This window comes from Macaca mulatta, chromosome 10, assembly GCF_049350105.2.
Source record: "Macaca mulatta isolate MMU2019108-1 chromosome 10, T2T-MMU8v2.0, whole genome shotgun sequence".
Taxonomy (NCBI): Eukaryota; Metazoa; Chordata; class Mammalia; order Primates; family Cercopithecidae; genus Macaca; species Macaca mulatta.
Window position 1 is genome coordinate 1,360,402 of NC_133415.1, and position 26,247 is coordinate 1,386,648.

The following is a 26,247-nucleotide window of genomic DNA, read 5'->3' on the forward strand; positions in this document are numbered from 1 at the left end:
CTGAGCTTTTGTTTCATTTGTGAATAGTTCTCGCTGGAAGTCCCTCACCCAGAGACCAGCGCTCCCAACTGCCGAGCGGCGGGGAGGTAAGTGCTCAGACATTAAGCTGTTAAGTAGAGGCGTATTTTACAATCTCTTGTTTAGCTACCAGTTGGAGCAGTTTAATGTGCTTGAGTTCCCGGCGTGATGGGTTCATGGACGAAGTTGCCGATGGAAGTTGTCAGGTGTTGTTGCACCTGGAGGGCCCACATGGATCAATGAGGCATTTAAAGCATAGAATCTCACCCTGAACCCAGACTATTCAGGTCTGTTTTTCCAGGAAAGTTATTTTTTTCACTTTTAGATTCAAGTGCTCATTTTCTTCTTCAAATTTAGAGCACTTCAGTGTGAACAATATTTCTTCTGTTAAAAAATATTTCTTGGAAACAACTTACTGAAGTTTCTTCAGAGCGGCCAAAACCAATGATAATTTTATTCCAGATAAAGAACTGGTGACACGTGGCTGTACATTCAGCACAGCTGTGGTGTCCCCAAGTGCCATGACCCAGGAGCCATTCAGAGAGGAGCTGGCCTATGACCGGATGCCCACACTGGAGCGGGGCCGGCAAGACCCCGCCAGCTACGCACCAGACACGAAGCCGAGCGACCTGCAGCTGTCGAAGAGACTGCCCCCCTGCTTCAGCCCCAAGACGTGGGTCTTCTCCGTGCTGATGGGGGTGAGTAGCTCTACACCAACACCTTGGAGGGCCACGAGCACCTGGTCCCTCTGGTGATGGACCGCGGCACCCTGGAGCCCCGGGTGGGACAGAAAGAGCAACTCTCAGACTAACCCTGATGCTGCAGAACTCTTGGGTGCTGACGAGCTTGTTTTGCTTGTGTTTTCACAGTTATTTTTATTAATTTATGGGTGTCTGTTGTGCCAGCCTCGAGCTGCTCCAGGCTGTGGTTGAGTCCCACCAGGGCAGGGACAGTCCCGGGACTACCCATGGGCCCCGAGAGCCTCCATGACCCTCGGCTTTGGGGGTCCAGAGTCCTCCGAGGGGTCACCTGCAAAGGTGGGAGGAGGTGTCTCAGGCCCTCAGGTCAGGCCTCAGTGAGAGAACCTCAGGGACCTCCTCCTCCTAGGGAGAGCCGCAGGGGTCGGCTGGGAGGGAGCTGGTGTGTAAAGGAACTGGCCTAGGGCGGACGGGCAGCGCCAGATGTCCGAGGGACTTCCCTGGGGTCCTGGCCATTCCCGGCACCGTCGTGGGCACAGAGATGATTGGCGGAGCCACTTGGGCCTGAGTGTGTGCAGCTGCTCAGAGCCAGGCCGCAGGACAGGCCTCTCTGCAGGCACTCCAGGTTCCGTGCAGCTTGGGCTGAGAATGAGATCCAGGCCGCAATCTCTCCCCTCCCTGTGCCCTCGCCTCCGCCGGCAGCCCCTGCAGCACCCACAGTGGTCCTGTCCACCTCCCATGGCCTGAGCATGCCTCACCAAGACAGGCATCCGCCTCGGAGCTGGGGACAGGCGGCTCCCGGGTGGTGGCGGCCATCTCCGGGCTCTGCCCTCCTCCGCCCGGTGCCCTGGACTTGGTTGCAGCCCCTCCCCTGCCCAGGCCAGGTCCCCTCTGTCCCAGACCTCACTTCCTCTGCCAGGACCCTGGGTCCCAGTGACCTTTGACACTGACTCCCTTCTGTCTCACCCCTGGGGTGCTGTGCATGAGAGAGAGCACCCTCCCTGCCTCACCCCTGCGGTGCTGTGCGTGAGAGAGAGCCCCCCCTCCACCTCCTGCTAGGGTCTTCCCTGCTCGGGAGCCCCTGGGCCTGGAGCCCGTGCCTGGAGGGATCTTCTTCCAGATCTGGAAATTAGGTTCTGCAGATGGAGGGGGATGGGCAGTTGCTTTCCAGTCTCGCATCTGGACCTGAGTATGGGATCCGGAAGACTCTGTACACACAACATTTTGGGACAGGGGTATTTTGTGGGGAGAGGTGCCATTCCTTGCTCTAAATATTGGCAGATCCCCTTCCTTCTCTCCTCCAGGTAACAGCATGGGGGTCCATGCTCGGACGTGGCTGGGGGAGGCTGGTCCATGTCCTGGGCTGCAGCGGGGCTGCGTCTGTCCTACAGGAGGAGTCCAGGTTGGGCGGGCCCCGGGTGCGGGTGCGGCTGATGCTGGGGGCCGTGGGTGAGTCACCAACACGCAGAGACAGTGAAGTGGAAGCTGAAAGGTCGGTGTCCAGCCGGGGACGGGGTGCGTTGTAACCTGGGCTTCTGTCGCTGTCTTGCAGAGCTGCCTCCTGGTGACCTCAGGGTTTTCGTTGTACCTGGGGAACGTGTTCCCTGCCGAGATGGATTACTTGCGCTGTGCTGCAGGCTCTGTAAGCAGCTTCCTCCAGGTCTCTTCTGGTGCCCGAGCTCGCCGGCACGTGCTCCGGTTTCTTTGCTCTGAGACGTGCAGGTTTCTGTCACCTGTACCTCAGTCAAATCTCCTCATATGGGCCGGGCACGGTGGCTCACGCCTGTCATCCCAGCACCTTGGGGGCGCAGGCAGGCGGATCACCTGAGGTCAGGAGTTTGAGACCAGCCTGACAAACATGGAGAAACCCCATCTCTATAAAAATAGAAAAATTAGCCGGGCGTGGTGGTGGCATGTGCCTGTTGTCCCAGCTACTCGGGAGGCTGAGGCAGGAGAATCACTTGAACCCAGGAGGCAGAGGTTGCAGTGAGCCGAGATCGGGCCACTGAACTCCAGCCTGGCGACAAAAATGAAACTTCAACTCAAAAAAAAAAAAAAATCTCTTCATATGACTTTAGTTTCACTTAGGATTCATCACCTTTGAGAATCCGACGAAGCAGGTCTGAACCTTGCTCTGCAGATGCCTGTGCAGGGAATTGCATGTTGATTCTGATCCTGCGGCTGCATCTTGCCAAAACTGGCAGCATCTGCCCTCAAGGGGACTGGGACTGAGACCTGCGCCCCACACCCTCCCAAAGCTTCATGCTGTTTTTCTAGAATCTTACACAGTGCCAAGGCTGGTGGGGGCACCCACTGATCCTCAGAGCAAAGGAGGACAGACGACCGCTGACCCCTGGTCCTCTGAGAGCCCGGGCCACTGCCTCTCCAGCGTGCCTGCAGCTAGAGCACAGTCCTGGCCGACCCCTGGGCTCTGGCCCACAACCCGCTGACCCCATGCCCCTCCTGCTTCAGCCAGTTCCGAGCACTCCCCTCCTCTCGCTTCCCCTCCTCTCGCTTCCCCTCCTCTCGCTTCCCCACGCCTGCTGGGTCTCTGGCCCCTGCCCTTTCTCTAGGGACACTGTTGGTGACTGTCCCCAGCAGCGCCCTCCAAAGTCTTAAAAACAAAGTGGACGCCCCGTCCTGTCTGTCCTGGGTCTCTGCTCCCTTAGAACAAAGCTCTTTGGGGCAGGTGACTCGTCCCACTCTGCTGCCCTCTCTGGAAGCTTCTCCGTGGCCTTTGTCCTCACCATGGGAGCCGCCCTTGTCCCAGTGGAGCTGTGGGCTGTGCCCCTTCAGCTTCAGCGGCTGCCAGATATGGGCAAGTGCCCACCCGCGCCCAGCCTTGGCCCCACTTGGCCCTGCCCTGGCCTTTCTTCTCTACCCTGGGCCCTCGTGGCACCTGAGTGGGTGCTGAACTGAGCCTGACTGTCCTGGCCCCAGCTCTGCCCCTCACTCAGGCCCCAACGGGGCTTCTCCTGCCTCCTCACCCAGCACTGCTGTGCTCAGCCCCTCAGATGCCCCTGCCCGCACCCCCGCCTCAGAGCCCGGGGTCCCATGGCTGCGGAAGCAAGAGCCACAGGCCTGGGCTGGCCCGACTCCGCTTACCTCCCTGCCCCTGACGTCCCAACCTCCATCCCTGGCCCTGTACTCCTAGCCTTGGTGTGGCCCTTTGGAGACAAGAAGGCCGAGGGGCTCTGGGACTCCTTTCGGCCTCCCTCACATGCAGAGTCTTGCTCCTTCCTTCCTCTTTTTCTTCCTTCCTTCCTTCCTTCCTTGATTCCTTTTTTTTTTTTTTTGGATGGAGTCTCGCTCTGTCGCCCAGGTTGGAGTGCAGTGGGGCGATCTCAGCTTACTGCGACCTCCGCCTCCTGGGTTCAAGCAATTCTCCTGCCTCGGCCTCCTGAGTAGCTGGGACTACAGGCGCCCGCCACCAAGCCAGGATAATTTTTTTGTATTTTTAGTAGAGAAGGGGTTTCACTATGTTGGCCAGGCTGGTCTCAAACTCCTGACCTCATGATCCACCTGCCTCCGCTTCCCAAAGTGCTGGGATTGCAGGTGTGAGCCACCACGCCCGGCCTCCTCTTTCTTTTTCTTTTCTTTTTTTTTTTTCGAGACAAGGTCTCGCTCTGTCACCGAGGCTGGAGTGCAGGGTGTAATCACAGCTCACTGCAACCTCGACTTCCGGGGCTCAGGAGATCCTCCCAGCTCAGCCTCCCAAGTAGTTGGGATTAGAGGTGTGAGCCACTGCACCTGGCTGATACGTTTTCCTTTTTGGGTGATTTTCAGCAAAGACCAGGTCTTGTGCCTGCATGAGTTACATTCTAGACTTCAAAGCTTATCCAGCTGGAAGAGCCTTCATTCACAAATATCTTTTTAGCACATCAGAAAAATAAAAACTTTTTTCAGAATAAATTATTTTGAAGTACCTGGGGGTTGGGTGCAGTGGCTCACGCCTGTAACCGCAGTGCTTTGGGAAGCCAAGGTGAACAGATCACTTGAGCCCAAAGTTAAGATCAGCTTGGGCAACAGTGAGACCCCATCTCAACAAAAAATTAAAACTGAGAAGTACCTGGGGGCCTTCTAGTCAAGCCAACCCGCTGTGTCACGTGGGCTGGCAACACTGTTTTGCGAATATGATTCGGATCCTTCCGGAAGCGCAAATGTTAGAGTATTTCAGGGTCTCAGTTGCTTGGGTGAGCGGCGGACTCATGGGATTCTGGTTTCATTCCAGTGCATCCCCTCGGCAATTGTGAGCTTCACTGTCTCCAGGAGGAATGCCAATGTGGTGAGTCCAGCTTGCACCCAGCCTCTGCCAGGGAGAAAGCCGGAGGGGCCGACAGTGTGCCCGTGTGTGCCCACACACGGACGTTGTGGCACCGAGAGGGGCCCCTGAGGTTGCCCCCCAGACAGTGAAGCTCCTGCCCAGCCCAGCCTTTGCTGCATGGAGGGGAGAGCAGGCTGAGCACGCAGGACTCCCCACCATTGTGTCCTAATCAGGATAATTTTTAGTTAATGGCCTCAAGTGTGGTTTATCTGTTACCTTTTTTCTTTCGTTATTCAGAAAAGGAAGACCCTTCCTGCCTTGTTTTTCAGATTCCCAACTTTCAGATATTGTTCGTTTCCACATTTGCTGTGACCACTACGTGTTTAATTTGGTTTGGATGCAAACTAATCCTGAACCCATCAGCAATAAATGTAAGTTCACGCGAGCTTCGCGCTGAGGCCTGACACCCACAGCCCCACCCCCATGAATGGTGTCAGCAAATGTTTGTCGAGCTGGAAATAGGTGGTAAATGTTATTCATAGCTCTTGAATTTGACAAACGTTGAGAGTTTTATTTACGCGTCTAAAGAAAATAATTGTCTTTATTGAAGTCTTGTGATTCTGCTGGACAGATTTATTGGTAAACAATGTCTTTTGCAACGATCCTTAAAAATTAACAGTAATGGCCAGGCGCGGTGGCTCAAGCCTGTAATCCCAGCACTTTGGGAGGCTGAGACGGACGGATCACGAGGTCAGGAGATCGAGACCATCCTGGCTAACACGGTGAAACCCCGTCTCTACTAAAAAATACAAAAAAACTAGTCGGGTATGTTGGCGGGCGCCTGTAGTCCCAGCTACTCGGGAGGCTGAGGCAGGAGAATGGCGTAAACCCGGGAGGCGGAGCTTGCAGTGAGCTGAGATCCGGCCACTGAACTCCAGCCTGGGCGATAGAGCGAGACTCCGTCTCAAAAAAAAAAAAAAAAAAAAAAAAATTAACAGTAACATAATACCATGTTTCATCCAATCTGTGTAAGACAATTGTTCTATGCACCTCTAAACAAAAATGGGAAATTGTGGGTGGCAGAGGTTGTGGGAGCCGAAATGGTGCCACTGCACTCCAGCCTGGCAGACAGAGCGAGACACTGTCTCAAAAAACAAACAAAAAAAAGATAAAAATCTCAAAGGAAACCAGGACCTCATCTGAGATACTGCAAGGAGGGCCTCCTGCTTTGTGTGACATGTGGAATGCACTTTATGATTGGGGAAAGCTGGAGGAGCCTTGAGTATGTCCTGGACACTCTCATTGGGCAGGAAAAAAGAGCAGACACAGGAGAACCCAGTGGGAACACCTACACTGCCTTTTTGTTTTTGTCTCTTTTTTTGAGAAGGAGTCTCGCTCTCTTGCCCAGGCTGGAGTGCAGTGGTGCCATCTCGGCTCACTGTGACCTCCGCCTCTCGGGGTCAAGCAGTTCTCCTGTCTCAGCCTCCCAAGTAGCTGGGATTACAGGCATGTGCCACCATGCCCGGCTAATTTTTATATTTTTAGTAGAGACAGGGTTTCTCCATGTTGGTCAGGCTGGTCTCGAATTCCCAACCTCAGGTGATTCGCCCACCTCGGCCTCCCAAAGTGCTGGGATCACAGGCGTGCGCCACCGTGCCTAGCTAATTTTTGTATTTTTAGTAGAGAAGGGGTTTCACCATGTTGATCAGGCTGGTTTAGAACTCCTGACCTCAGGCGATCCACCCGCCTTGGTCTCCCAAAGTGCTGGGATCACAAGCGTGAGCCTCCGCGCCTGGCTAATTTTTGTATTTTTAGTAAGAGAAGCCACTGCCCTCCACCTGATGTGTCAGTTTCTACGAAAAGTGTTTCAAGTCCTTCCCCACCACTGCTGGTGCATTTCCATCTTCCTGTGGCTCTGTTAGTTATGACTTCATATATTTCGAGGCTCTGTTTTTAGTTGAATATGGTTCTGCATTCTTTCTTTTTAAAATGTATTTCAAAAATTGTCAGGCCGGGTGTGGTGGCTCACACCTGTAATCCCAGCACTTTGGGAGGCTGAGGTGGGTGGATTACCTGAGGTCAGGAGTTCGAGACCAGCCTGACCATCATGGAGAAACCCCATCTCTACTAAAAATACAACATTAGCCGGGTGTGCTGGTGGGCACCTGTAATCCCAGCTACTCGGGAGGCTGAGGCAGGAGAATCATTTGAACCTGGGAGGCAGAGGTTGCGGTGAGCCAAGATCGCGCCATTTGCACTCCAGCCTGGGCAACAAAAGCAAAACTCCGTCTCAAAATAAAAATAAAAATAAAAATAAAAATAAAAAATTGTCAGATTGTCAGACAGCTACACTGACTTTTTAAAATGTATGCGTCGGCCGGGCGCGGTGGCTCAAGCCTGTAATCCCAGCACTTTGGGAGGCCGAGATGGGCGGATCACGAGGTCAGGAGATCGAGACCATCCTGGCTAACATGGTGAAACCCCGTCTCTACTAAGAAATACAAAAAATAGCCGGGCGAGGTGGCAGCGCCTGTAGTCCCAGCTACTCGGGAGGCTGAGGCCAGAGAATGGCGTGAACCCGGGAGGCGGAGCTTGCAGTGAGCTGAGATCCGGCCACTGCACTCCAGCCTGGGCTACAGAGCGAGACTCCGTCTCAAAAAAAAAAAAATAAATAAATAAATAAATAAAATGTATGCGTCTATGAATATTAACACACGTATAAATTCATGTGACTGCCAATATGGTCAGGGCCCACAGTAGTTTCATTACCCTCCAAAAAACCTTATGTTCTCAGAGTTTAACAATCATACATGAAGCTGCTCTAAACATTCCAGTGCAGGCTTTCGTGGGAACAAGGAACGTTCAGATTGGGGTCGGTAGACCAGAGCCCAAGGCCAAATCCAGCCCTGGCCTGCGTTTGTACAGCCTTTGAACTAAGCATGGTTTTAAAAACTGAAAGACCCCAAAGACCCATGTGAGACAGAGAGACTGTGTGGCTCACAGTGCCTCACAGCCGGCCCTGGACCGGAAAAGTGGGGACCGTGGCCCAGAGTCCTGCGCAGCCTGCCCAGGAGGTGGCCCCGTGGACGCTGAAGCACAGTGGCGTGAGAAAGGCGGGCCCGGTGCTGAAGCGTGTGTGCCCTTTGGCAGATCAACTTCAACCTTATCCTGCTGCTCCTGCTGGAGCTGCTCATGGCAGCCACGGTGATCATGTCTGCACGGTCCAGCGAGGAGTACTGCAAGAAAAAGAAGGTGGGTGCAGCTTCTGGCCCCACAGGGCAGGGGGTGCAGAGGCGTTGCCCCAGGGTGAGCGAGTCGCACCCCCATCTGCAGAGTGGGTCTCAGCGTCACCTTTGGACCGATCTAGGCTGCTCCAGGGCGTTCCCACGAGACCCCACTCTCCTGGGTCTTAGAAACCCCGGCCAGAAGCAGGTCGGGAGCTGGGTGAGGGGTTGGTGGCCACTGGCTACAGGGAGGTGAGGACAGATGCTGTACCCTTCCCCTCCCACTAAGCCTGACTCAGTCCGGCGCTCGGTGCTCGTCCCGAGGGGATGACCAGGAGACACCACATCTGCTAAAATACCTGTAAACGTGTTTTCGTGTGCAAGGACCGTGTGTGCGAATGTTTCCTCAAGCCCAGAGATCCATGGGCGACTCCAAGGTCCTCTCGCGTCTACACCGCAGGCTGACCTGGCCCACTGCTCACGGCGGCCGGATCCAGCAGCAGTGCCAAGTCCCTGTGCCCGTGCGCCCGGGGTGACAGCTGTTTCTTTGTAGGGCTCCATGTCTGACGGCACCAACATTCTGGGCGAAGTACCATTTCCTGCTCGGGTCCTGAAATCTTATTCAGTAAGAAAACTTCCCTTTTCTTTCTCTTTTCTCTCGTACTCTGTCGGGGGTGACTGAGGCTGGATTAAATGTCACGTTTCTATTCCGAGTTGGCTAAGAGTTGGCTGTCTAGACTGCAGGGCAGCGTGCGCCTCATCTGTGGAGACTCTAGTCTGTTACTAGTGTCGTTGGTAACAATGTACCTTATCGTGAAAGGTGCTGCTGGTGTTCCCTAAGTTTTAGGGGGGAGTTGGTTATCGCTGTAGGTGTGTCGACACTGCTGTCCCTGAGGAATCATTATTTTTTTTTTTTTTTTTTTTTTTGAGACGGAGTCTCGCTCTGTCGCCCAGGCTGGAGTGCAGTGGCCGGATCTCAGCTCACTGCAAGCTCCGCCTCCCGGGTTCACGCCATTCTCCGGCCTCAGCCTCCCGAGTAGCTGGGACTACAGGCGCTGCCACCTCACCTGGCTATTTTTTGTATTTCTTAGTAGAGACGGGGTTTCACCATGTTAGCCAGGATGGTCTCGATCTCCTGACCTCGTGATCCGCCCATCTCGGCCTCCCAAAGTGCTGGGATTACAGGCTTGAGCCACCGCGCCCGGCCAGGAATCATTATTCTTATTTTTTGAGACGGAGTCTCACTCCATCAGCCAGGCTGGGATGCAGTGGCATGATCTCAGCTCACTGCCACCTCTGCCTCCCGGGTTCAAGTGATTCTCCTGCCTCAGCCTCCTGAGGAGCTGGGACTACAGGCGCCCGCCACCACACCCGGTTAATTATTCTAATTTTAGTAGATGTGGGGTTTCGACGTTTTGGCCAGGCTGGTCTTGAACTCCTGACCTCAAGTGATCCACCCACCCAGGCCTTCCAAAGTGCTGGGATTACAGGCGTGAGCCACCGCACCCGGCCTCTCTTCTTCTTACTTTCAACTTTTCTTGCCTTATACCTTGGTATAGTTGTTACAAGCAGCACGTAACTGCATTTTGTTCTTTATCTTATGTCATTCTCTCTCCCTAGCCTTTTGAATGTAGCCCATTTCCTTTGAGAGTTATTACTGATAAATTTCTACTTATTTTCACCATCTTTTGAGTTTTCCATTTTCCCCGATTTTGCCTTTTTCCCTCCTTCCCTGCCTTCTTTTGAATTGGCAGAGGCTCCATCCTTCCTTTTCCCTCTAATTTTGGATGGGAGAGCTTTCAGTATCCTTTTGGCAGTTGCCCTTCATATTCGAACGCGCTCCTTGATAAACGGATCATGCGACGTCTGTCCCGCTTGCCTCTGCCTTGGCCTTGTTGTCTAGCGTGTGATGTTTAGTGACATTTTGCCTTTTGACTCTAACAATGGGACAGCCTCCTGTGTGCTTGACTTGGTCCCTGTGCATTTCCCAGGGCCTTTGCTTCCCTTTATTTAGCATTTCAGTTCTCTTTTAGGTTCCATTTCTGTTCTGCTTCTTTTTTTTTCTTTTATTTTGAGACGGAGTCCTGCTCTGTTGCCCAGGCTGGAGTGCAGTGGTGCAATCTCAGCTCACTGCAACCTCTGCCTCCCGGGTTCAAGCGATTCCCCCGCCTCAGCCTCCCGAGTAGCTGGGACTACAAGCGCCTGCCACCGCACCCAGCTAATTTTTGTATTTTTAATAGAGACAGGGTTTCACCATGCTGGCCAGGCTGGTCTCCATCTCCTGACCTCAGGTGATCTGCCGGCCTCGGCTTCCCACAGTGCTGGAATTACAGGCGTGAGCCATTGTGCCCGGCCCACTCTGCTTCATTCTTTAGAAGTCGGTTTTCGAGAGGCTTCTCCAGTTTGGGCTCGTTCTCCGCATTCCTAAGTGACAATTCGCCTGCAGAGAGGTCCAGGTTGACAGTTTCCCCGAGGACGTGTTTATTCCACCGTCTGCGTCTGCGGAGGCCCAGGTGCTGTCCGTTGTGGGCGGTCTCTCTGTTTCCGGAGTTTTCTGCATGGTGGTCATGGTCTCTGTCAGGTGGGAATTCAGCTTCATTTTTTATTTTATTTTATTTTTTTAAGGTGGAGTCTCACTCTGTCACCCAGGCTGGAGTGCAGTGGCATGATCTGGGCTCAGTGCAACCTCTGCCTCCTGGGTTTAAGCGATTGTCCTACCTCAGCCTCCCAAGTAACTGGGATTACAGGCATGCGCCAACACGCTGGGCTAAGTGTTGTGTTTTTAGTAGAGACAGGGTTTACCATGTTGGCCAGGCTGGCCTCAAACTCCTGACCTCGTGATCTGTCTGCCTCGGCCTCCCAGAGTGCTGGGATTACAAGCGTGAGCCGCCGTGCCTGGCTAGGAATTCAGCTTTCTTTGTGCATCTGGAGTTTTGTGCCTTCTGGATGCGAGGCCTGGCTGCCCAGGTCCTGTCTGGCCCCCAGGCCCCTGCTGGCCGGCTCCTCACGCCTGGCTTTCCTGCCGGCCACAGCTCTGCACGTGCACCTCACAGAGATCCTTCGTGCGAGCAGGCGTTCGGGCGTTGGTTTCTTCCCCAGCCCTCCCTGGGTCTGTCGGTGCTGTTTGCAGCCCTGATGGTGCAGGGCAGATGAGCCCACAGCCAGGGCTTAGGCCACGAGGGTTCTTGGCTTTGTCCAGGAAAGAATTCAAGGGCGAGCTGCTGGTGGCAGACAGCAGCTTTGATTGCAGTGGCAGTTGAGCAGGGCTCCCCAGCCGACAGGGCGCCTCGAGCAGCAGCTCAGACACAGCTCTGCCTCCTATTTATACCCTCTTGTAAGTATATGCTAATTAAGGGACAGATTATGCAGAAATTTCTAGAAAAGGGGTGGTAGCGTCCAGGTGGTTGGATCATTGGCACAGAAAGGGGTGGTGGCGTCCAGTGTTGCCGTGGCGATGGCAAACCCACATGGCATGGGTGGGTGGGCGTGTCCTATGGGAAGCTGCTTCTGCCACAGGCCTGTTTTCCCCGAGTCCCCTCAGTGGGGTCCAGGGTCTGGGCACCACCGCCTGCCACACTGTGAGGACAGGGAAGGGGGTCTGAGGGTCTTGATTTTCTGCCCTCACCACTGTCAGGTCAATATCCTCAGTCTCCGTAGACAAAAGCAGCAGTGGGGGAGACACCCCTTCAGCTATTTTACTCCAGGAGGGACGTGAAAAGCTGCAGCTGAGGGCAGAGGGGGCTGGGCCAGGTGAGGCTGGGGGTCTGTCCAAATGGGCTCCTCCATGGTTAGAGCCGGGGCCAGCCCACCGCACCCTGCTCCTGGGGGTCCGTGTCTGCACAGTGCATTCTGGGAATCTGGGGGTGTCTCCACTTCCTTGGGGCGGCCCCCATGAGCCGGTGTTGTCCCGTCCCCTCCAGGTCGTCGAGGTAATCGCAGGCATCTCTGCCGTCCTCGGGGGGATCATTGCCCTGAACGTGGATGACTCAGTCTCAGGCCCACACCTCTCAGTGACGTTCTTTTGGATCCTAGTTGCCGTGAGTACCCCCTCTGGCCCGCCCGCCACCGCTGTGTGCCACGCCGCTCAGATCCTGCGTGGCTGGGCCCCGAGGTCAGTCTTGGTGCACTCAGACAGGGAGGCACCACAGAAGGTCCTTGCCAGACCCCGGTTCAGAAGAACTGGGGAGTTAAGGATTAAATGAGTCAAAGAATTAACTGCTTTTATATTAGTTTGTATGATTATTTTATATTATTTTTCCTGAAAAAAATACCAATTATTTTTATTATTCTAATTTTTTAAACATATGAATGTCAGGCCATAGATGTTCATTATTCTATATAATTTTCTAATATATAATGCATTTATATTACAACATGTCTTTTATACAATGTGGCGTATTTCTGTTATTACTTTATATTAAATGTTACCATAGCAGATGTGTCACACAGCACCTAGCACATGCCACATGCTCAATACATGGGCAGCGTTTTATTTATTTTAATTTATTTTGTTTCTTTATTTATTTTTTTTGAGATGGAGTCTCACTCTGCCGCCCAGGCTGGAGTGCAGTGGCGCGATTTCACCTCACTACAACCTCTGCCCCGCCCCAGGTTCAAGCAGTTTGCCCACCTCAGCCTCCTGAGTAGCTGGGATTACAGGTGTGGACCACCATGCCCAGCTAATTTTTTTGTATTTTTGGTAGAGACGGGGTTTTGCCATGTTGGCCAGGCTGGTCTTGAACTCCTGACCTCAAGTGATCTGCCTGCCTCGACCTCCCAAAGTGCCGGGATCACAGGTGTGTTCCCTCAGAACACTGAGTCTAGAGCAACCCCTCCACACGCCAGATCCCTTCAGGGCCTGTGGCCCACCCAGAGCCACCGCCCACCTGCCTCCGGGCGAAACCCCGAGCGGTCCTCGGCACCTTGCCATGTAGTGGCCTGCACACCGGTGTTGACGGCCAGCCCCTGGTTTGTCTCATGCTGTGTGGATTTCTAGATTTTGCCCCTGTTCTCTTATGTACATGAGCAGGAATGGTGAGCACCCAGCATCAGCTACGGGCTCCTCCTGGGCAGCAGGGGGGCTCTTCCTGAAGCTGCCGAGGAGGGGCCCACGCCTGCCCGGGAGCGGTATGGCTGGGTGGACTGCCGAGAACGCCCGTACGTGCCGGGTGTACACATCCCATTGGTGGCAGCTGTGGCTCAGCTCCCTGTGGGGGTCAGTAGGCTCAGAGCAATGCCCCCAGGGCACCAGTGCCCGACCTAGTGGGCTGCTGAGGCGCTCAGAGCTGGAAAGAGACCCAGGCAGGGCCGAGCTGGGATGGAGCCACAGCCCTGGAAGGGGCAGGACCAGGGCCGGCTGCCGAGACACAGAACTCACGTGGGTGCCCACCCAAGCGGGTCTGTACAGAGAGAATGACGCCTGCAGGTGTGCACATCTGACCCTGGGGTCTGACATGCAGGGATTACATCTGGAAGCTAAGGGAGGATGGAGACCATGTACCTGCAAAAAGTTGAGAATGAAAGGCACTCACGGCACCCCCTTCCCTGCCCCTGCAGTCAGCCCTCATCACAGGGCCCCTCCCGCCCCACAGACCCCTCCTGCCCCGGGGGCTGCTCTGCTCTCCCCAGAGCACCCCACACCCATCAGGTGCTGCCTCCTGGGTATCCCTAAATCCACCCACACTCCCAATCCTCTTTTCAGGGCAGGAGCAGCCCAGGAGACCCCAGGAGGAGGGGAGGGCACTGAGGTGCACGTGATGGGGGAACCAGCTCCGCCTGCCTGAGTCTGCCCTGGGTGTGGCAGAGGGGCCCAGGGCCTGCACCAGGTGCCCGGGGCTGGAGTTGGGGGCTGGGCTGCAGGTCCAGACCGTTCCAGGGCAGGGCCCTTGACTGAACTGCCCCAGCCCTTATGGCTGAGCTTCCTGGCCCTCTAGGGCAGGGGTCGGAGTGACCGTGCTGGGTAAACAGGGAAACTCCCGCCCTCCTGTGGCTCACTGGGGCCTTGAATAGGCCGCCCTGAAGCCACCATCCCTTCCTGTGCCCTCACTGCTGCTTACAGGTAGAAGGCCCTTTCAGAAGCACCAAGCCCAGGAGACACCCCTGTACTGACACCTCAGCCTCCCTGGCCAGGGCCACACCCCCCTCTGCAGACGGCTTGAGGCCTTTGCACCAGCAGCCCCTCAGCTCCCCAGTCTTCCCCTCGCTGCCCAGGCTCCCCTGCTCGGAGCCTGTCTCTGTCCTGCCCACCCTCTCACCTGGCTGAGGCAGCCCTCTCCCCAGCAGGCCGGGCTGGGGTGCTGGCACCTGGACGCCTTCGGGGGGATGAAGAGGACGAAGATCATGCGTCCTCCCTCTGCCCACATTATGTGGAACTAAGGCAGGCTCCTCACAATAAGTGAGAAAAGGGCATTTCTTGGTTATAAAAAGGAAGAGGCATCCATCCAACAGAGGAACCCGCAGATCCCCCTAACCCAGTGAGTCAAGTCAGCATCATCAGGAAGGGGCAGTCCACACCCTGGGGCACTGCAGAGGCTCCTCCGAGGCTCTCCAAGGCTCATCGTGAAGAAATCCTGTCCCACACGGAGGCCCGACCGCAGCTGACGGGCTGCGGTCCCCAGAAGCGTCCGGGTAATGGAGGTGACAGAGGCTGAGGGACTCCCCGATTAACAGAGACCCACAAGGAGACTATGAGCACAATGGCGACTGAATCTGGATCAGGAAGAAACAAACAAACAGTTCTAGAAAGAACATGATCAGGGCCGGGTGCGGTGGCTCACACCTGTAATCCCAGCACTTTGGGAGGCCAAGGCGGGTGGATCACAAGGTCGGGAGTTCGAGACCAGCCTGGCCAACAAGGCGAAACCCTGTCTCTACTAAAAATACAAAAATTAGCCGGGCGTGGTGGCGGGTGCCTATATCCCAGCTACTCGGGAGGCTTGAACCTGGGAGGCGGAGGTTGAAGGGAATTGAGATCGCGCCACTACACTCCAGCCTGGGTGACAGAGCAAGACTCTGTCTTTAAAAAAAAAAAAAGAAAGAAAGAAAGAAAAAGAAGAAAGAAAAATTTAAAAATTTAAAAAAAGAACATGCTGAGGACAAGTGGAAGAATCTGGGCATGGACCACATCGGCCCCACGTGCAGTCTCTCGGGCGCGGTGCTGCTTTGGGTGTGTGCACGAGTGCCCTGGGCTCAGCCAGCACACTCGGGTGTTCAGGCGTCAGGCTGTCTGGGACAGCTGGAGAAAGCACAGATGTGACTGTCAAGGACTGGTGATTTTGGGGCCTCAGATGCCTCAGATGACCACTGCACTGCTCTGGCAGCTCTTCTACAGGCTTACAATTTTAAACCAATGGTTGAGGAACAGAGAGCACACAAAACCTCTGAGAGGCTACCCCTGCTTCCCTGCGGACCCATCCCTGCCCCAGCTGCACCCTTGGGCACCGCCACACCCCCCCAGCGCAAACCCTGAACCAGCCAGGCAGCCTGGATGGAGGGGTCACTGGTGGGAGAGCATGTTTGGAATTTGACTTCTTGGACTATTTCCCCTAAAATCTTTCCCTTTTCCTTTCTCCTAGTGCTTTCCAAGTGCCATTGCCAGTCACGTGACAGCAGAGTGTCCCAGCAAGTGTCTGGTAGGTGAACCCCTCACCCCAGGTGCCAGGGCCCGGCCCCGCCCTCCCTTGGTGCCATGTGACCAGGCTCCAGCCCCAGACTGTAGGGACCCAGCTGCAGGGCCTGTGGGCTGAGGAAGGTGGAGGTTGTGGGAGGCGGAGGCTGGCCCGCCCAGCAGGGACTGTTCCCAGGGACAGGCAGACCTGAGCAAGGCGGTGTAGACTCTGGAAGCGCTCTCCGTGCTTAACCACAGGAGGAGACCAGTGCCTGAGCATCATCTGCACCTCCTAAGGCTGGTCGATTTCATTATTATTATTTTTTTTTTGAGACACAGTCTTGCTCTTGTCCCTAGGCTAGAGTGCAATGGCACAATCTTGGCCCACTGCAACCTCCGCCTCCTGGGTTCAAGCGATTCTCTTGCCTCAGCCTCTTGAGTAGCTGGGATTATAGGTGCCTGCCACCTCGCCCGGCTAATTTTTGTATTTTTAGTAGGGACGGGTTTTCACCATGTTGGCCAGGCTGGTCTCGAACTCCTGACCTCAGGTGATCCACCTGCCTCGACCTCCCAAAGTGCTGGGATTACAGGCGTGAGCCACCGCACCCGGCCAAAACTGCCACAAACTGGCAGTGGTGGGATACGGACTGGCCGATTATTAATGACTGCTGCCAAAACGTGGACCCTGAGTGCTTTGCAAGGTGACTGCCCGTGCTTGGCATGAGTGAAGGCTGTCTCTGAGACTTGACGGGTCAAACGAGAATTTGGGCTGGGTTAAAAGGGCAGGACAGACTTCAGAACAGTGAAGGAGGTGACCCATGCCAAAGGGTTATTTTTTCAAGCGTGGAGAATTGCAGGTAAATGTTTTTTGTTTCTTGGTTTTGTTTGTTTGAGACAGTCTTGCTCTGTCACCTAGGCTGGAGTGCAGTGGTGTCATCTCAGCTCATTGTAACCTCTGTCTCCTGGGTTCAAGTTTTCTCCTGCCTCAGCCTCCCAAGTAGCTGGGACTACAGGCATGTGCCACCATGCCCGGTTAGTTTTTGTATTTTTGGTAGAGATGGGGCTTTTGCCATGTTGGCCAGGCTGATCTCGAACTAGTGACCTCAGGTGATCTGCCCTCCTTGGCCTCCCAAAGTGCTGGGATTACAGACGTGAGCCACCATGCCTAGGTAGTAAATATTTAAAAACTCGTGGCACTGCGCTTTGAATGAAAAGGCAGGCTGGTCATGCCTGTAATCCCAGAACTTTGGGAGGCCAAGGTGGGTGGATCACAAGGTCAGGAGTTTGAGACCAGCCTGACAATATGGTGAAACCCTGTCTCTACTAAAAATACAAAACAATTAGCCGGGTGTGGTGGCGCATGCCTGTAATCCCAGCTACTCGGGAGGCCGAGGCAGGAGAATTGTTTGAACCCAGGAGGCAGAGGTTGCAGTGAGCAGAGATTGTGCCACTGCACTCCTGCCTGGGCTACAGAGCGAGACTGCATCTCAGAAAAGAAAGAAAGGCAGGCTGGGCGTGGTGACTCACGCCTGTGATCACAGCACTTTGGGAGGCTGAGGTGGGCGGATCACCTGAGGTCAGGAGTTCGAAACCAGCCTGACCAACATGGCAAAACCCTGTCTCTACTAAAAATACAAAAATTAGCGGGGCGTGGTGGCGGGCGCCTGTAATCCCAGCTACTTGGGAGGCTGAGGCAGGAGAATTGCTTGAACCTCGGAGGCAGAGGTTGCGGTGAGCCGAGATCACGCCACTGCACTCCAGCCTGGGTGACAGAGTGAGACTCCGTCTCAAAAAAAAAAAGGAAAAGAAAAAGAAAAAGAAAAAAGAAAAGGCAGAGGTTTCAGCAGGAGCCATGCTGGGAACCAGCTTGGGACTAGGCCCCTGAGCACCCGGCCACGCCCCCCTGTGCCCTGGCCACGCCCCCTGTCCTGGGCTCCCGGGCTCCGGCCCTGGCCCTGCAACCCGCGCTTTTTTCCAGGTGGAGGTGCTGATAGCCATAAGCAGCCTCACGTCTCCGCTGCTGTTCACAGCCTCTGGATATCTGTCATTCAGCGTCATGAGAATCGTGGAGATGTTTAAAGATTACCCACCAGCCATAAAAGTGAGTTGTGTTTTATTTCGGGGCGCTCCAGACATGCAGTGCTCTGCGTGTTAGCCTGGCCCTTGCTGGCTTTGCCTAGGACTCTGTGGGCCCCGGCTTCAGGGGCAGCTCCAGGTGGGGCCTCCTCCACTGTTCCTGGGCAGCGGTGATTGCGCTGCCCACCGCCAGCCTGGCCCCAGGGCCTCGGGGCCTCAATTCCGCCCTGGATCTGGGGCCACCACCTGCTTCACAGGGACCTGGGACCCCTCTGTCCCTGAGCCCGTTTTAGAATCTGTCCTGAGTTTGTTGGACATGTTTTTTGGATTTGCACCAGAACTGCATTGAGTTTAATGGGTGAATTTAAGGAGAATTCAAAGTCCCGTGACTTTGAGCTGGCCCAGTAGGAGCTTATCTCCAACACGACTTTCAAGGCTTAGGCACGTGTAGCTACATATATTTCTTGGATACCTGGTGTGTTTCTTTGTTTGTTTGTTCTTGTTTCCAATATAAGTGGTTTTGCCACCCAAATCATTAGAAGACCTGTATTCAAGCTGTTTGCTCCAGGTCAACATGATTGTGCCGATGGGGGATGGAGTCACTGATGGATGGGGGAATGGAGTCACCATCTGATGGGGGATGGAGTCACTATCTAATGGGGGATGGAGTCACTGTCTGATGGGAGATGGAGTCACTGATGGATGGAGTCACTGTCTGATGGGGGATGGAGTCACCGTCTGATGGGAGATGGAGTCACTGATGGATGGAGTCACTGTCTGATGGGGGATGGAGTCACTGCCTGATGCAGGATGGAATCACTGGGGGAATGGAGTCACCGTCCGATGGGGGATGGAGTCACTGTCTGATGGAAGATGGAGTCACCGTCTGACTGTCTGATGGGGGATGGAGTCACCATCTGACTGTCTGATGGGGGATGGAGTCACCGTCTGACTGTCTGATGCGGGATGGAGTCACCGTCTGACTGTCTGATGGGGGATAGTGTCCTCAGCCTCCCACAGGTGCTGGGATTACAGATGTGAGCTACAACGGCCTGGCCTGGGGTTTTTTCTTTTTTTTTTTTTTTTTTTTTTTTGAGACGGAGTCTCGCTCTGTCGCCCAGGCTGGAGTGCAGTGGCGCTATCTCGGCTCACTGCAAGCTCCGCCTCCCGGGTTCCCGCCATTCTCCTGCCTCAGCCTCCCGAGTAGCTGGGACTACAGGCGCCCGCCACCTCGCCCGGCTAATTTTTTTGTATTTTTAGTAGAGACGGGGTTTCATTGTGTTAGCCAGGATGGTCTCGATCTCCTGACCTCGTGATCCGCCCGTCTCGGCCTCCCAAAGTGCTGGGATTACAGGCTTGAGCCACCGCGCCCGGCCTGGGGTTTTTTCTTGACTTCTCTTATGTTTGCTTCCCCCACTCCTACTCCAAATATTTTGTTTCCTGTGACATTTAATATATCTGCTACTTCACGTTGTCTTACAATATGCATATAATTGTTCACGATTACGAGAGAGGATATTACCACCCGGGGCCATCTCCTGAGTGAGCCTGAGGCTTCCATTTTGCATTCTGCTAGGAGGGGACAGCCACACGCCAGCAAAGTCGGCCCCTTTCTGTGTGGGGTTATCTTTTGGGTTTGATGCCCCATTAAGTTTAATGGCCTCTGGTTGTATTCCATTTTAGGGCTTGGTGCTTTTTTCAAAATGACATTTTTTGAATATATAAAATATTTATGTGGTTCAAAAGCCAAACTCTAACAGATGAGCTCAGAGAAGCTATGGTCTCATGCCCGACTGACCTGCTCCTCTTATGGGCAACCAGATGATAATTTTCTTTCCTTTCTTACAAAATAGCATGTACACTAGAATCACAATTACTATTCTGTACCTCGCTGCTTTTTTTTTTTTTTTTTTTTTTTTTTAAGCAGAGTCTCACGCTGTCGCCCAGGCTGGAGTGCAGTGGCACAGTCTTGGCTCACTGCAACTTCTGCCTCCCGGGTTCAAGTGATTCTCCTGCCTCAGCCTCTGGAGCATCTGGGATTACAGGCATGTGCCACCATGCCCGGCTAATTTTTGTATTTTTAGCAGAGATAGGGTTTCAGCATGTTGGCCAGACTGGTCTCGAACTCCTGACCTTAAGTGATTCGCTTGCCTCGCCTTCCCAAAGTGCTGGGATTACAGGCGTGAGCCACCGTGCTCAGCCATGTACCTCACTTTTTAATTATGTATTTATTTATTTTATTTTTCAGAGACTGGGTCTCACTCTGTTGCCAGGGCTGGTCTTGAACTCCTGGGCTCAAGCAATCCGCCCACCTTGGCCTCCCAAAGTGCTGGGATGAGAGGCTCCTGCCACTGTGCCCGGCCCCTTGCTTGTTTTTTTAAACTTAATAATTTATCCTGGTGTTTCCTTGATACCCGAGGGGATCAGAGCTCTTCTGAATTCCTTCATCACTCCGGCATGTAGCTGCTTTGTTTTTCCTGGGCCGACACTGGAAAGCTATCCACGGGCACAGAGGGTTTGGGTGCTCTGTGGTCACTCTCTGGCTCCCTGCATCCTTGGTCGCTCCCTCCATCCTCTTCCCTGCCAAGCTCACCGCGCTGCCTCCTGCCTCTTCCTTCCCAGCAGCGGGGGCTCAGGGGTAAAGCTGTTGGGGGCCTGTGCCCCCACCCCCCAGGATGGCTGCCCCCTCTCTCCTCTGCTCAGAATCCTGCTGACACGGAATGGTCAGCGCTTCTGCCTCCTGCAGACGGTCTTGCTGGCTCCAGGACTGAGCCTTGTGGGTGTTGGGGCAGGATGGGTGGAGCGACTTGACCACTAGCAGCCAGCACTGTCCACAGGGCCTGGCAGTGGTTCGGTCACTTTGATTCCTGTCTGTTGAACACAAGCTGATGGAATTTAAGGCAGAATTGACCTCATTAATTGAGCTAGAATGATTATCATCAGGTTGTTGAAATAACAGTGCATTTGGGTTACTGCGGCTCCAACTCGAGCCTGGCACCTGCTCTTTGCGAAGGCTGCGGGCACGAGGGAGCTTTGGTCTCCTGGGCTGGAGGGCGGCTGGGCCACCCTGCTCACTCCTCCTTCTACCTGCAGCCATCCTACGACGTGCTTCTGCTGCTGCTGCTGCTGGTGCTCCTGCTGCAGGCTGGCCTCAACACGGGCACCGCCATCCAGTGTGTGCGCTTCAAGGTCAGCGCAAGGCTGCAGGGCGCGTCCTGGGACACCCAGAGCGGCCCGCAGGAGCGCCTGGCTGGGGAGGTGAGTGGCCTGCAGGGGGAGGGGGCACTGGGGAGGTGAGTGGCCCACAGGGGTGCCCAGCTGGGGAGGTGAGAGGCCTGTGGGGTGTGCGGGCGCTGGGGAGGTGAGTGGCCCACAGGAGCGCCTGCTGGGGAGGTGAGAGGCCTGCGGTGGGGGCACCTGTCCTGGTGAGGGCCTCCAAGGGCCACACACCACGACCCTCGAAGGCTCCTTGTGCCACTTTGTATTTTTAAAAACGCCCCAGAAAAACCCCGAAGAAATAAAATGTCTTTTTCTTTTTCTTTTTTCCTTTTTTGAGAAGGCGTCTCGCTCTGTCACCCAGGCTAGAGTGCAGTGGCACGATCTCGGCTCACCGCAACCTCCGCCTCCCGGGTTCAAGCGATTCTCCTGCCTCAGCCTCCCAAGTAGCTGGGACTACAGGCATGTGCCACCACGTCCAGCTAATTTTCCTATTTTTAGAGAGACGGGGTTTCACTATGTTGGTTAGACTGATCTCGAACTCCTGACCTCGTGATCCACCCGCCTCGGCCTCCTAAAGTGCTGGAATTACAGGCGTGAGTCACCGCGCCCTGCCGTAAAATGTCTTTTAAAAATACAAACACAAAGCCTAGGTAAGCCCAGACCCACCCCTGGGAAATATTCTGGACTTAATGCTTTCAGATTTGCTCTCAGAGACACAGAAGAGGGCTTTGTGGGGGCTCCGGCAGGTCATGGTTTCCTCCCCTGGCCTCTGGTGGGGACACAGTTCTGCAGGGAAGGCACTGCCCACCCAGCCTGGCACGTGGGGCTCCGTGGAGCTGGGGTGTCAACAACTTCTGGCTGTCACGGCCTGAACAATGTTCCCCTGGGCCCTGCCTACTGTCTCGCTGCCCCCTCAACTGAAAGGCGGAGGCTCAGCGTCTTCCCCACACTGAGCTACAGGTCCTGGCGGTGGTCCCCTGGGCAAACCTGCCCGCTGACCGTCAGGTGTAGTGACCACGAGGATGGTCAGCTTGATGCCCAAACACCCGGGTGGCCACTCAGCACGGCTCTGAGTCCTGCCCACCTCCAGGCCACCCTCTCAGCGCGGCTCTGAGTCCTGCCCACCTCCAGGCCACCCTCTCAGCACGGCTCTGAGTCCTGCCCACCTCCAGGCCACCCTCTCAGCACGGCTCTGAGTCCTGCCCCACCTCCAGGCCACCCTCTCAGGGGGGCTCTGAGTCCTGCCCCACCTCCAGGCCACCCTCTCAGCGGGGCTCTGAGTCCTGCCCCACCTCCAGGCCACCCTCTCAGCGCGGCTCTGAGTCCTGCCCCACCTCCAGGCCACCCTCTCAGGGGGGCTCTGAGTCCTGCCCCACCTCCAGGCCACCCTCTCAGCGCGGCTCTGAGTCCTGCCCCACCTCCAGGCCACCCTCTCAGGGGGGCTCTGAGTCCTGCCCCACCTCCAGGCCACCCTCTCAGGGGGGCTGTGAGTCCTGCCCCACCTCCAGGCCACCCTCTCAGCGCGGCTCTGAGTCCTGCCCCATCTCCAGGCCACCCTCTCAGCGCGGCTCTGAGTCCTGCCCCACCTCCAGGCCACCCTCTCAGCAGGGCTCTGAGTCCTGCTCCACCTCTAGGCCACCCTGGGCGGACTGGCCGCTGCTCTTGCCCTGCATACCCTGCTCTCCTGTGTTCGGCACACCACCGGCCTCAGAGTCTTGGTGCAGAGCCTCCAGTGCCCGCTAAATCCTGGAAGACGCCCTCTTGCCCTTGGCTCGTTTCTCAGCTGACCCAGTCGCCCCCACCCTCCCCCCCTCCCCACTGACATTCCCTTCACCTGCCTCCTCAGCTGCTTTGCTGCTGTTTTGCCTGGCTGTGGTCAATCTTCCTGCTAGGACGGCAGTCCCTGGGCCTGAAATGAGACCCACCTGGGTTTCTGTCATGACTAGCAAGGCCCAGAGTTGGATGCATGAGGTGCTCTCCCCAGATCCCAGAACTGCTCATCCCGGGGCTCAGGGTGGGCGGCCGGGACCCAGGGTGGACGGCCGGGGTGCAGGGTGGGCGGCTGGGGCTCAGGGTGGGCGGCTGGGGCTCAGGATGAACGGCTGGGGCTCAGGTAGTCAGCTGGGGCTGGCGCTGTCCTCCCTTGTGCCTGGAGGCATCTGGTCACCTCTGCCTTAAGTGTTTTCTTCCTCAGCCGTCAGGCACATGTCCACCCTTGGGAGGCCTCTCCCGCCCCCCGCCCCGGAGCCAGGGCAAGGGACTGAGTGAAGGGCTGCTCCATCCCAGGCTCCATAGACACCGCATGTGTGGGGACGCGGGCGTTGCTGGGACAGTGAGGGAGTAAAGGCCTTTGTCTCTTTCCATAGAGGCCCAGGGGTTAGTTCCCCCACTTCCTTCACATTCAAAGAAAACTTCTGAAGTTAAAAGAATGCTGGCTGCTTGCTGCCTGTGGCCGAGTGGCGTGTCCAGCTTCCTGCCGCACAGGTGGTCCTGGTGAAGTAACACCTTTCCTGTCTCGGTCGCAGGTGGCCAGGAGCCCCCTGAAGGAGTTTGACAAGGAGAAAGCCTGGAGAGCCGTCGTGGTGCAGATGGCCCAGTGACCTCTGGACGCAGAAACTGGGTGGCAGTGCCCAGCCTGGCCCCAAGCACGGAAACGCACAACCCCTAATCACCCCGAGCTACTGCTTCTAACACCTCTTTTCCCCTGTGTGAGGGCAGACCAGGCTGTAGTGGGGTTTTCACTTCCTAGGGTAGTTTAATTTTAAAATAGGCCAATGTTGGCTAGTCTGTGTTTCAGTCAGATCAGTCAGTGCCAAGGGCTCCCGTGTCCTAACAGCAGGAGCATGGCCGCAGCTTCCCAGGCCGAGGAAGGGCCCCCTGGTTCTGCCTCTGAGAGCCCCACCGCTGAGCAGGCCCCAGCTCCGCGTCCTGCCTCTCTCATGGCCTGGGCTGGAGTGGGCTCTCTGGACCTGACCGGGGTCAGACTGTGGGTCCCTGCGTCTCCTGCCCCCTCTGACCCGGCTTCTTCCCTCCACTCTTCGGGTCTATCCTGGGTGCTCAGTCAGCCCAGTGGGATCTTACCTACTTCCCTGCAAGGTGCACCTGCCCCAGGCTCAGCCTGCCCAGCGGCTCTTCCCGGACAGTGAGAACAAGGCTGGGCACCTCTGTCCTGGCCCGGGAGCCGTGGGGGCCCCTCCTCCAGAGCCCAGGTGCAAGTGACACGGGCTGCCACTGCTCTCCCAGGTGAAATCCACACCGGTCCACACCGGGTCGCCTGCCTTGTCTTCCTACATAGACCCAGTCATTCTAGAGGAATCCGCCGCCACAGTGGCTGGCCCACGTCCCAGGCACTGCCCACATCCTGGGCACTGTCATGCCCAGCTTGGAGTGCCACGTGGCCGCTACTGTGATAGGCAGTGTTCTTGGGGGTGGGACTGCATCTAAGGCTTTGTAAACGGGCTCGACCATGTCTCCCTGGCCCCAGTGACTCCCTGGCCCCAGTGACCGGGGGAAGCTGAGCCGCTCCCTTCTATGTTTGCTCCCATTACTCAAAATGTAGGACAGATCAGGTCAGAGCCCAGGAATCCTCACAGGTTCACCCAGCCCCCTCTACCTCCTAGCAAGTACTTTGTCTTGATCCTCACTGAGAAGACCCCAGGGCCAGTGGTCTTCTCCATCTCTGCTGTTTTGGGGTCTTAGGGTACAGCCCAGGCAGTCACTGCCCACCTGCCAGACTGCAGGGACAGTTGGGTGTGAGAATAACACTGGCTTTGGGCAGTGCCATGGCCAGGAGTGGGTTCCCTGCATCTCCTCTTCCCCGAGGGCGCCTGGATCCTCCCAGTAAATCTGCAGTGAGTTGGGGTGACTGTAAAACTAGGAATCTTGTTATTTTGGTCATTACTTTCCAGCAGGTGTTTTTCTTCACAGTGGTTTTGTTTCTTTCCTTCTGGTCTGAGAACACATGAACATTTTCCCTTTACTGCCTTCGGGTGTATTGACTGGTCCCCCATGAGCTGCTGGAAAGGCCCAGAGATTCATTCTGTGGCCTGGGGCCATCAGGATCAAAGAACCAGGAGGCCTGGGAGATGCAGTTGGATGGGGCTGCCTGCTAGGGGCTTTGAGGACCCTCCCAGGTTTCCCACTGCTGAGCAGGAGTAACTCTGGCTGCCAAGATACCGTCATGGTGTTCACAACAAGTGGGATCATTATTTTCCACCGTTCAAGGGGAATGCAGGCAAGACGTCCCCCCAGATGCTCCGAGAGGGGACAAGCCAGTCCCTCTCTGCAGCCCTCAGCAGCTCCAGAACGACAGAGACAGGGGCCGGGCAAATGCTTTGGCCACAGTCCCAAACAAGCGCCACTGTGGGAGAGGAGAGGCCACCCTTCCTGGCACTGGATGCAGACCCCACCCCCTCTGCAGGACACTCCCACCTCCCTGCAGCTTGGAGGCGGTGGGGTCTGCTCCTGGGAATGGGGTGGGAGCCACAGGGACAGCACTGATGTCTTCTTGGGGGTAGACCAGAGAGCTCAAGTTTCAGAGCCAGAATTAGGCACTTGGAGCGTTTTTACTGGCTTTCACTTTCTTATTTTAGAGCGCTTAAAAAATCCGGACAAATGGGGTTTAAAAGAACTGTCTCTTTCAATCTACGTTTTGGTTTAATATGCTTGAGCAATAAACGCTGCCTTGTAGACGTGGCTGTGGCTGTTTAATGTTGGGTCTCAGCGGGGTCGGCTCTGTCACTACTGGAAACCTCGGGACACAGGGAGGAGGGTGAAGGGAGGGCCAGCTTTTCACTCACTGATTTGTGTAACCCCTAGAGGCCAGTACAGGGGGCTGGTGAGAGCCCAGGGGCATTCCTGGGGGAAGAGGGAGGGAGCTGGGAAGGAACCACCCCGGCCAGTGGACGCAACTACTCCCTGCCCCTCAAGTCCCCCACCAGTCCCTTCAGAGTCGGGGCAGAAACTCCCTTTTGGGGTATCTTGGGAAGTTAAATGCAAAATAAAGTTGATTTAAAACCAAAGACATCTAGGCTTTGGAAAGTTGCCACGAGTGAGGGTCCTGGTGGGGCGGGTGTGTCTTTCCTACCCCCACCCCGAGGTGCCGGATGAGACACCAGCTACCCCTGGCGGGGTGATGAGGGG

General features: G+C 55.6%; 1 protein-coding gene across 2 annotated transcripts; it reads left to right on the forward strand.

Annotated features, from left to right (window-relative positions):
- On the forward strand, nt 1-25,794 carry MLC1 (modulator of VRAC current 1). 2 transcript variants are annotated; one of them, NM_001261612.1, is given in 12 exon segments: nt 1-86; nt 481-716; nt 2,269-2,358; nt 4,948-5,001; nt 5,310-5,411; nt 8,131-8,232; nt 8,758-8,829; nt 12,125-12,241; nt 15,779-15,835; nt 17,789-17,911; nt 20,980-21,144; nt 23,631-24,453. In NM_001261612.1, coding segments are annotated over 11 exon segments (1,134 nt in total). In that variant the 5' UTR covers nt 1-86; nt 481-539; the 3' UTR covers nt 23,706-24,453.
- The last annotated feature ends 453 nt before the right edge of the window (nt 25,795-26,247 follow it).